We start from the raw sequence: 11,572 nt of genomic DNA on the forward strand, positions 1-11,572 counted from the left end.
AGCCAAAGCTTAGCAGTACAGATAAATGTGGGCTCACTATTTAGCAAGCAACCGGTCACAGTTGCCCTGTTTATCTCATGTCTTATAAAAGCTTATTAATGATTTATAAAGTGTTCACAACCTAATTCATAAATGAATTACAAACTATTTGTAAGCCCTTTATAAGGGTAGTCTTATTGTAAAGTGGTACCTGAATTGGTGACCCGTGACTTTATTTATGTAATGATGATTCTGATTATGTTAATTTGAAGATTAGACAACTACACAAAAAGATTATGTGAACAAACTTCTATTTCTTTTCAAACCCTTCTGATAAATGTTATTATTTAAATAATAAGTAAATCTATGCCAAACTGAACAAGGCTCAGTCTAGACAAGGCCTGGCATTCTTTAAAACATTATGGGATGAAAAAAAGATGAAGAAATGTGAAGGTTATCTGTTTTATAAAAACAACTTTTAATCATAAGACAAATTCAATTCAAATAGCAACAAATATTATCGTAGCAAATTATTTGTACTCAAATCTTTAAATAAATCTTTTTTTTTTAACTATCCTAAACGTTGTGGCACATGGAATTCAAAGCAAAGCAGTATGATGAAAAACTATATCTGAATATTAAATGTTATTCTCACATTGTGCTGAGTGCATCACAGGCCCAGTCCTAACGCTCAATATTCTTTACTGATTGTCAGAAAAACCCACAAAATGTTTTCATCATCATTAATGAAAAGAGAAATATTCATTTCAGATGCAGCACTTTGTCGGGGTATGTGAGTGACAGGTAGGAGCAGAAGGGGAATCCCATGTGGTACAGCTGATGTGGTCGCGTGCCGAGCACAACGGAAGAACTGAACGCGGGACTTCCACGCTCTGCGCACGTGTCCGCGGACAAATCGAGGATGCTTCCGCGCGCTTGGTCTTCACTTTTCGATAAGATGCTCTCGATGCTGAAACCTTTCGATTTGTCCCTGCTCGGTACCGTTTCTCTGGGTCTGTGCTGTGCTACTGCAGCCGGGACTGTGGTGCCTGCGCTCCAGACGGCGCAGATCGGGCTCCTCTCCTCTCCTCTCCCGCTGACCGCTGACAGGCTTCCCTCTGGCTCGCCGTACATCCACCAGGCAGAATGTCTTGGAGCGGGACATGTCCCAGGCTGAGGGGCGTCCAGCTTCCTTCCGGTGCATGCAAGAGCGTCTCTGTTGGGGGACCCATTAGGTCTCAGTTTGGGGGGGTGCTGTGACAGCTCAGCCTGGTTCAGCTCGACCAGCACCGCTTTTGTGTCAGGTTGTGTCTCCACTCTCTCTGCATGGTGCCTCGCTGGATCCTCCGCTATCCCCGGGCCAGTCCGGTGCTTATGGGAGGACTGGGGGTCCCTGGATGGCCCCGGGCCCTTGGTACGTTTGTGTCCACCGGCTTTGGATTCCATGGCATCCTGCTGACTCTTCGCCTTCCTCTTCCTCCGACGGTAGTTGCCATTCTCAAACATATCCAGGCACTTGGTGTCCAGAGTCCAGTAGCTGCCTTTCCCCGGCCGGCCTTTCTCCCTGGGTACCTTGATGAAGCAGTCATTCAGCGACAGGTTGTGCCGGATGGAGTTCTGCCAGCCCTGCTTGTTGTCGTGGTAAAAGGGGAAGCGGTCCATGATGAAGTGGTAGATGCCGCTGAGCGTGGCGCGCTGCTCCGGCGCGCTCTTGATGGCCATGGCGATGAGCGCGATGTAGCTGTAGGGGGGCTTCTGCGGGGGCTCCTGGCGGGCCGGCAGGAAACTCAAGGCAGCGGGCACGACCCCTGCGCTGTCCCCTCCATAGAGATAAATGAGCGAAGCACCGGAGAGACTCAGAGCCGAAGATGGCACTCCTAGAGAGGGCAGGCGGCCGTGGTAGAGCGTCATGACGCCGGGGAGGCTGGAGTGTGTCCTGGGTAAAGTTGAGCCGTCTCCCGGAGCTGCTCTCCTCCACCGACTGACTCCCCAGCCTCATGAGGACCCCAGAAAATGTTAATAATTGTTTTACGTTTGCTGTGTTGTGTTGACTTTGCACTGGGAAATAAATTGTCCATCATAAACAGTCGGTGGTGTTCTCAGCCCACCCACATTAATTAAAATTTCATTGCACTGAAACTCCCTTATGTTCCCCCTCTTTTCCTAACAACCAATGAGGTGGCGGGTTATTTCCTCATCTGTTTATAGAATTAGTCGCTTGATAAGTCTGCCCACCCAGGTCGAATCAAGCTGTGTTTATTTGGAAAAAATTCCGGGCACCCAATACATAAACGCACTGATGTGCTGTTTGAAATATCACGTCCACCCTGACGCTGAGAGTTGCTCACACAGAGAGAACAAGCAAACACTGCGGAGTCTTTATGGGAGTTGCTTTGGGTTTGCTCAAATGAAAATAAAGTGTATAAAAGTGAAAATAACTTTAACAATTTCTTTTACCTCGTGTCAGGCCCCAAAACACTTGTATCCAAAGAACTGAGGACACAGTCATTGATGACTGACGGGATATTATCACAAGTCGATGCCACAACCTCAGCTGGTTTATATGCATTTTTCATCATTATCCTATTATTTTTATTATAGCTTTTCTTTGTTCATACGCCATGAAGTTTTGTAAAATGTTAGATTTTCCTTTCAGATTTGTATTGAACGATTCACTTATAATTTCCATTACCGGTATATCTTAGTCATACATGAGGGATTTAAAATATAATTTAGACTCAAATCAAATGTATCATCAGCAACGGTGGACTGTAAAACTTCGACATGGTCATGCAATATTAAACATCACTTTGATCTTGCAGTCCCTGGGCAGGGCACGATTAAAACGTACACAAGGACAGAGCTCAGCTATACAGGCGATGACACATAAAACACATAATGCTAAATTACACAAAGCAATACGTATCTAAAAGGTTCTGGTGTACCTTTATCTTCTTTTATCTTTCAAAAATAAAAAAGGCCTCTGTTGTAGAGCAGAAATAGCCAACATTTCACTCTGTGGTCATTGTTTTAAAAAATAAGAGTAATGGAAATTGAAACAATTATCAGCTCAAACACCATCCGGATCAATAACTAATATATATATATTTTTACCCCCATCATAATTTTTGCACCATGCATAATAATGTATTGGCCAGCAGCACAAACTCAATATGAACTGAACACACATCTCAACCAGAAACTGGACATCATTAGCTTCATAAAGGCCATATGAACATGTTTGTTATTGATGGCCCCTCTGTTCTTATGACTTTTTGATCTAAGTTGAATAATAAGCATAAAGAGCATACAGTCAACATACAGTCCAAAAAGAGCATGTGAGGAGATTGGGTGGTTGGATGGTCCCCTGAAAACATGTTGTCATCAAAATTAAAAAAACCACACTGATCACACACACAGAATGTATGAGCTGCTGGGCTGCATGTTGTAGATTTTGGCTCTATTTGTATCACAGCTGAGCTAAATGAAATGTGTTTTGATGCCCATTGGGAAGCTGCAGAAAGGCACTAAGAAAGGTATTGCCTTACAAGGACAACATGGACAGTGTTATTTGTAGTTTCAGCATGATGCTTTATATTATGTATTTTCCTGTTTATAGGTCAAAGGAGGATTATAACAACTTTACAAGTGCGCACAGCTGGCCCCTGCTTACATTAGGGGTTTGAAGCTTTCAGTGGATAAACTCAGAAGTTGGTCTTTTCTCTGTTTCTCTCAGCAAATGGTGATTCATTAGCACAAAAAACCCAGAAACTAACATGTAACGGGTATCAGACGTGTACAGGATTTTAACCCATTTCCTGGGCAGCTGCTGGGAAGACCTTTCTGTAGAATGTAGAAGACACATGTTAAGTGATATTAATACAAGAGCGCATCAGCTGTATTGGAGCATAATGTGAGCAGCTTTGGAGCGGCTGATAAACACCAAGGCTGTAGCACACATGCACTCAGGTCAAGAGTTTTCATTTACCAAGCTCCATGTTTTTTTTAAAATGTTGGACACCATACAACTAACAACACTGACTTGTGCACATCATGATTAACATTTAAACCCCTTAATGATTCAAATTAATTAACGATAGATTACTGTTTTTCATGTTTTAATTCAGCGTCACAGCTCACTGTACTCTTAAAGGATGTGCAAAGGGTCAGCCTGTGACCTAACAGTTCTAACTAATCATGACCTTAGAGGGGGAGCTCATCATTTCTTTCGAAAATGTCAACGATCTTGCAAATGTATTCCCCACTTTGCATGCTCCAAGTTTATTCATGCTTCGCTGTGTGACGTGCTCATCTCAGTCTATCGTTAGTTTCCCTCCAGGCGTGTTTTACAAAAAAAATTCCGATTTTAATAATAAATTGTCTTATTTGTTTTTTCTATTTTGTTTCGAATAATCTGGCTAAAATTAATCAAATTGACAGCTAATGCCCCTGCAGTTAAATTCCAAAATGTACGAATATGCAAATATTTTCCTTTTTATGAACAACATGTTTTTCTTCACAGAAAGGTCCTTCCTCATTTCATGGTGGAAGGGGAGTTCTCCCTTCACACTTGTATATGTTGCTTCCAAAGTTGTCACAACATCATGTTTGTACATTTAATGTGTGAGAAGACAGACATTCCCTCTTAGCAGATGAATGTGACATCATTGTTACATGCATCATTATGCAGAGTGAAGCTCCAACATGCAAGGAAGGAACAACAAGCAAAAACAGAGGATGACTTTAGGAATCCTTATCAATAAAGTTTCATACACCTCAGTGCAAACTATTTAACCATGAAGGACATTATTTTACCAGTGGTCTCTGTCCACAATAGGCTTGTACAATTATGACAATATATTGTTGTCAGAAATGTCCAATTTCAGTCAGACAACTCACGTGTTTCTTAATATGTTTATTAGAAGCAGCATATAGTTTGAGTGTGGCGTCTAGGCTCGGGCCTCATCACTCCACAGATTTACAAATAACATTGAGTGATGATTAGATAACTATCCCCCGAGCCTACAGGTGGAAGCTGGGGTGGAAGCTGGGGTGGTGGGGGGGGGGCAGGCGAGCAGCAGCAACATGAACACAGTGGCAGCATTAGCGAGGCAGAGGCAGCAGACCTGGCAGCTTAAATAGAGCGGCATGTTTAGGAGAATGTGTTTGGTTGGTTGTAAGAGGGACGAGGCGCGTCACATGTTAATGTATCATTGGTGCTCGAGTTGACTGCCTGAACTAGCTCGGAGCCTTCGCTTTGTTATTACAACAGTCACAGTGTGTATCAGAATAAAGATGAACTAGCGTTCTATTATTAAATTCATTATATATTAACATTACATGTATTATATATATATATATATATAAATATATATTATGTGTTGTTTTTTGTTTTTTTTAAATGAACAGCTACTTCTTGTATTAGTATTTGAGGTATTTGCTGACATCTTCTGGAGGAATAGAAAACTGCTTTACTCTCCAGTGATAATGCAAAGTTATATGATAACAGTTCCATCATGTGGACATTTGGTAGAATCGATATTTTTATCTTTATTGTCATATAAAAAATAACTTAAAACTTAAATCTAAAAAATCCTGTTCAGAACCATTTCTCCTGACTTCTTCAGAGAGAGACTTGTGGCCTGCATTAATAAGTCAAATAAATGTCATGCTGAGTGTTCAGTAAACTCTTCATAACATCTTTCAAAGGATCTATAGATTATACATTAGCATAATTCCCAGCATGCATTGAGTGCTAGCCTTCTATTCTTCTACTCTGAATAGCAACAGTACAGGATGGGAATCTGTGATTTAATCGTTTTTTCGTTTTTCTTAAATATAAAATGAAGTGTCCAGCTTGTTTTACCTTTGAAGCACTCATCAATATTTTCATTGACAATGGATCAGGTGACTGTGATCAACGCACACTCAACACTATCTGCCTAACAGCAAGCAGCAGACTGACAAAGATAGCAACTAGCTGGTTGTGTAGGACTATGTTTGATATTAAGATCTCCATATGAAAGCCAAAGGGGTGTTATGTTGTTATGTTATACACACAATTTGACAAATAATAATCAATGCAACTATTTTGTTCTGAAGTTAAGTAAAAGAGCTTCAAATATTCGAGACAAATGTACAATTTCATCTGAGAAAACATCTGTGTTTTTTAGTATTAGAGTTTAGACACCCACTAAACCCATTTATGGCCTGTACTACGAAGCAGGATTTGCAGTTAGCGAGGTAACTTCAGGATTAACTCGGTCCTACGATGCGGGTTCACTTCTTACCGGGGTAGATCTCCATATGGTAACTTATGCTGAACACCTAACCTGCTCCGGAGCTGGTTCCAGATAAGAGATCAACTCAGTGAAAGCACCGCCTGCTGACCAATCAGAGCTCAGTGTGCGGAGTTTAAAGCTATCAAGTCATATTACAGGAGAAAGGAAATACAGTTTAAACTGCCGTTGCAGGAAAGAGGTCCGGCAAAAATCACCGACTGTTTGAACATGAACATTCCAAACTCACATTGGTTTCTCATACAGCATCTCTGTATAGTATGCATATTCACCAGGTATTCACTCTCTGTCCTAAACGGCTTGTTGGAGCTCCCGCCACCCCCTCCCTGTGAGCCCAGTGTGCTCTGATTGGTCGGGACGTTGCGAGGCTCGTTGCGAGGCTCGTTGCGAGGCTCGTTGTTGCTTGCCGCTGCTGCGAGCTGCTGCTGCGAGGAGCGGACACGTTTCCGGGTCGGCGATACAGCGAGAACAAGCGAAACTCATCCTGAGCACACACAAACACTCACAGCCGAAGTAAAAACAATAAGTGTGGCTTGATATTGAGTAAGAAAAAGGTTTATAACGCTGTGAGAATGGGTCTGCGGAGAGCATTTCTCCGCGATCCCAACTCGTCTATTACCAGCGTTCAGGGAGCTCTATGCAAGTCAATGGGGACTCCCTGTTAGTTAGCCAAGGGATCCTGGTGTGTGAGGTGCTCCGCGGATTGTTCCATTTGTTGTTGATCTGGGTGTTCACACGTCACAGAACCCAGGAAGAAAACAATGGAAAAAGAGAAATCTCCAACGAGGCGTTCTGGGGCAGCATAGACAGGTATTTTCTGTGTTAAGAGTTTTACTCGCTACAGGGTGTACTTTGAGGGTTTGTGACTCTGCAGACCGTTTACATGCAGAAAAACCTTCATAACACACAAGGGGACGGGTAATAACCGGAAAAGCATGACATGGGCCCTTTAAGACTATCATAGTTAACGTTAGCTAATCACACTTGATTTTAAGACACCGGAATTGTTATTAATGTTAAACAAATAAAACTTTAAAAGCACTTCACTCTGTGCGTTGTCGTTCATATTCATATCTCCTACTCGCTAGGTGGCAGTGTCACGAAAAACTAGGGTCCTAGGAGTGCGGTCCTGAAACTGCAGTCTCCGACGCTGCAGCTTCATGCTACTCCCTATGCGCTGCAGGAAGGAAGGACCTGCGGTATCTCTCTGGCTCGTTGCGGATACGTAATTTCACATTCTAGCACAGTTTATTGCTCTTATACCGCGATTGTTGCCAACTACGATGCTCTACAGCTCGCTTAACGGAACTTTGACGCTTGTATCAGTTTTGTTTACCACCAATCACGGGAGTATTGTGTATAGAAAGTGTTGAGTTTTATTTCTCGCGCTACCTAATATCCATGAAGGCAACATGACAGAGGGAGGGCTGTCACTCAGGATGCCAAAGTACTCTTTGGTAAGCCCCGCCCCCAAGCAACATCAGGGCCACAAGTTTGAAAGCGAAAAAAAAGATCTGAAAGTGAAAAAATGTCTGAAGGCGAAAAAATATGTGAAACTGAATAAATTATTGTTTTGAATCTGATATTGATTAAATATGTATAAAAGTGAAATATGAAAATAAATATTTTATCCAAAATAATTGCTGAACTGAATCAAAATAATATTCAACCTGAAAAATTATTTCAAATACTTATTTTAATTTTAAATACATTATTGTATTTTTCAAAGTTAAAAGATAAAAACTTGAACTTTCAAATAAATTTGTATTTTTTTGAATGATCAAAACTTATGACCCTGATAATAGCTCCATACGACATAGGAAAGTACTGATTTGCGCTCTTATTTTGTAAACAGCAACTTCCGGTAGCAGAATATGAAAAAACTGGCGTTTTTTTGTTTCTGTTTTCTAGTAATTTTATTTTTTGTTTTGAGAGGTAGAACATAAAAATCATCCCGTTTTTTAAGTTTAGTTAATACCTTTTTGACCATGATAAAGAACAAAGCCTTGTATTTCAAGTTTATTTTTTAAATTTTAAAACGAAAATCAAATATCCACTCGTATTTTGTTTTTTGATATCTTTTTGTGAAAAGAAAATCCAATTACCAAAACATATACTGACCGCAACAGTACCCTACATCATCTTAAAGCTGGGAATCTGAAGATGGATTTGAGATGCAGCTCAGCTCTGTGTATTAATATTGGTCATAAACATTGTGTTTTGGTGAGATGCCCATTCAAATTTGATTTAGAATGTGTGAGGGCTTGGAATATTATGAGGGAATGATATGATGCCAGGCTCTATTATTTCTCATAACGTGTTGCATGATTTGTTACAGGGTTTTGGTGCTACATTTAAAAAATGTTTACCACTCAAGAATGAACAAAAATGCTCAGAAATTCCTTTACAGTAAGACTTCAAAAAGGCTTTGATTTAACCCTAACCCTAACCCTAACCCATTAATGTCAATATACATAATCCCTCAGGCTGCAGTTAGTGGTTGTAAAGTGTGCGATCATCTTATATCTTTTTTATATTTCTTTATACAGCCTCACTATATTGCAATGGCTATATGAGGACTACTTTTATCACATGTGAATTAGAGTCTCAGCTATGCAGTCATATCAAATTCATGCAATTCCAAGACTGTTTAGTTTGCGGAAGTATCCAAATACACCATTTCAGAAAAGGTGATAACACATGTATACTGCATGGAAAGAAACTGTATGATTTCTGCCCAAATCTGCATGGGATAGCATAAAGTTGGCATGTGGGTCTTCATTCAGATATCTTTATTTATTTTTATCTTTTTGACAATTTACATACTTAGAACTTCAGATGACATTTGATTGAGAGGATACTGATGTGTTGGGAGGAGGATCCGTCTGCTTTGAAACCACAAGATATTTCACGGCCCAGTGCAGATGGGCCTCTGCGACGCTGAATCCACGGAAATCCTGCTGATTCTGTCCAGACACTTGGTAAGAGTAAGAGAAAAGCCTGCCGTCACTGTGAACAGTGGGACTCTTTGTCTTTCTGGAAACAGTCCCTACAGTTTGAGCCGGCTGGTGACTGCCCCCCTCTTCAGCCCCAGAGCCTGTCTGAGCGTCAAAGAGCCAAGATGGAGGGCTGCCACTGATCCGAGTCTTCTGCTCCACTAAGGTGGTCAGGGCTTCTGCTGTGGGCTCTCTTCTCTTTCTCTCTGCATTTCTATATACTATCTCATTTGTCCCCTTAATGTTTTTGAACAAAATCTGACTTTCTTTGTCCAAAGCTGGGAGATTTTGTTGTGCTGTGTCTGTGTGTGTGTGCTGTTTGTCTGTGGCAGAAATAAGGTGTGACAGTGGTGGACTCACAGAAGTGGAAGTTGAAGGAGTCGCAGTGGCATGGAGGCTGGTTGAGTGTGGATCTTTCTGGTATGGAGGGAGGAAGCTGTGCTCTTCTTTGTTGAGCTCTGATGCATCCTTTAAACTGTGGAGAGGCTGTTGCATGCTGGTTAAGATTACACCATCATCAGACTGAAATTCAGTAGCAGTGGGATTTTGTGGCAAATGGTTTGGTGTTGCTTCTGTTGACACATCAGAGGATGATGAGGTGTCACATGGTGGAGGAAAAATGTCCCAAGGGTTGGACAAAGGCCTGTCGCTATCAATAAACACTGTGATTCCGTCCTCATGTAACATGCTGTCCTCCACAGGACAAGGTGAGTTGTCATTGGCGTCTCTCTCTACAACTTCCGGCTTGGCTATAGCCCACTCTGCATCATCGTCACCAGAAGGCTGCGTGGTCTGCAGAGTTTTAAAGACTTGAGGTAAATCTCTCTTTCTGTCCTCAGAGGCAGCACACACTCCACCGGTTGTCCTGCTTCCAACAGGTAACTGTGTGTGCAGCTGCTCAGCATCTTGTTCTGGAAAGCGAAGACACTTAATGGGGAAAGGTTTCACTCCTTTAAATCGGACCCTGTCAACACTCCAGCGTGTGGCAGTGACTGTGTCTGGGGGGGTCAGCAGTGGGTTGTAAGTTGAGGTGGAGGGCTGCTGGCTCTTAGAGCGGCTGCTGGCTGCTATCAGTCTCTCTCGAACATCCCCAAGCACAGCATGCAGACAGTCATGCTGCCATTCCCCCAGCAGCTCCGACAGATCACCCCACTGGCTCATCTGAGAGTCCTGTGTCTTCTGATGAGCCAGCAGGGCCCTCCATGTCTGGCAGATCTTCAGCCTGATGGAGGGCTGGCTGGTGCTGGCAGGGGGGGTGTTTTTTACTTGACCGGCAGCAGTTGTAGCCAGCTCTCCAACTAATAAGAAGAAGCTGCATTTAGTCAGTTCCGGGGCCATGTGAAACTGCAGCTGGTAGTCGTGGATGCGAACTGTGGTGTTCACAAGGCTGGTGAAATATTCAAGATCGTCCTGTTCCTGGACATGCTCCCAGGCTGATGCTGTGAGGATGGCAGGAATCTGCAGCTCCTCGTCGGACAGGAAGAGCAGCCTCGTGGGGCCCTCGGAGCCCTGGGCCTGGGACTGAGACATCTCACCCACCCCGATGACATGCGCCTTCAGCTGCCCGCCGCTGCCCCCCTCCTCCCTGCCATAGCTGAGGACCAGACTCTCTATCCACGGAGGCAGTCTGCTGCGAGCACCTCGATTCATGTCTGTAGTTTCAAACAGAGTGTCCCCAGCTTTGTTCCGTTGGCAACATATCCGATGCTCATTGGTTCCTCCATCAAAGCATCACCACATCGCTAGAATATCTGCATGAGCTATATGCAGTGAATAATTATTAACTATTTTATCATTGCATAGTCATTTTATTTAGAGTGTGTACATTACCAAGTTAAGGAGATTTGACTGCCAGCGGAAATTGCATTGGCGTGTGTAACGTTGTTCTCGGTGGCTTTGTGTTGGTGGGTTCGTCTGATGGTCCCGTTCCGCTTATTTTATTTGCCACTTCGCACATCCATTTGAGATCTAGAAAATGATCAAAGGAAAACATGTTTGGTCTTAGTTTGCAAAAACATGTTATAAAAGGCCACTCATATCACTTAACTAATATAAATTGTGCATACAATAAATTAATCTGCAATTATGCTGGCACACAAGTAGACGTGTATGTATTGGAACGTCACTCGTCAATACACTTTCCGCCTAGCTGATGTTGCATTCATGTTCCACGACAATCGAAATCTCTGTGAGAATAAAAGGCGTGTTACTACCATTGACTGTATAAAATAGGTTGTTAGCTAACTTGTTAACATGTATACATCAATAGGTTGTCTTAGGCCACAACATGGTATCTTG

General features: G+C 42.4%; 2 protein-coding genes across 2 annotated transcripts; both read right to left on the minus strand.

Moving 5' to 3' along the window:
- Positions 1-524: 524 nt before the first annotated feature.
- foxl1 (forkhead box L1) lies at positions 525-2,036 on the minus strand. The gene has a single exon (XM_034132907.1). It carries the CDS (start codon positions 1,888-1,890, stop codon positions 742-744), a length of 1,149 nt encoding a protein of 382 aa, XP_033988798.1. The 5' UTR covers positions 1,891-2,036; the 3' UTR covers positions 525-741.
- Positions 2,037-8,870: 6,834 nt separating this feature from the next.
- Positions 8,871-11,233, minus strand: acd (ACD shelterin complex subunit and telomerase recruitment factor). Its single transcript, XM_034132853.1, has one exon. It carries the CDS (start codon positions 10,922-10,924, stop codon positions 9,113-9,115), a length of 1,812 nt encoding a protein of 603 aa, XP_033988744.1. The 5' UTR covers positions 10,925-11,233; the 3' UTR covers positions 8,871-9,112.
- Between the last annotated feature and the right edge of the window lie 339 nt (positions 11,234-11,572).

Source organism: Trematomus bernacchii, unplaced genomic scaffold, assembly GCF_902827165.1.
Source record: "Trematomus bernacchii unplaced genomic scaffold, fTreBer1.1, whole genome shotgun sequence".
NCBI classification, from domain to species: domain Eukaryota; kingdom Metazoa; phylum Chordata; class Actinopteri; order Perciformes; family Nototheniidae; genus Trematomus; species Trematomus bernacchii.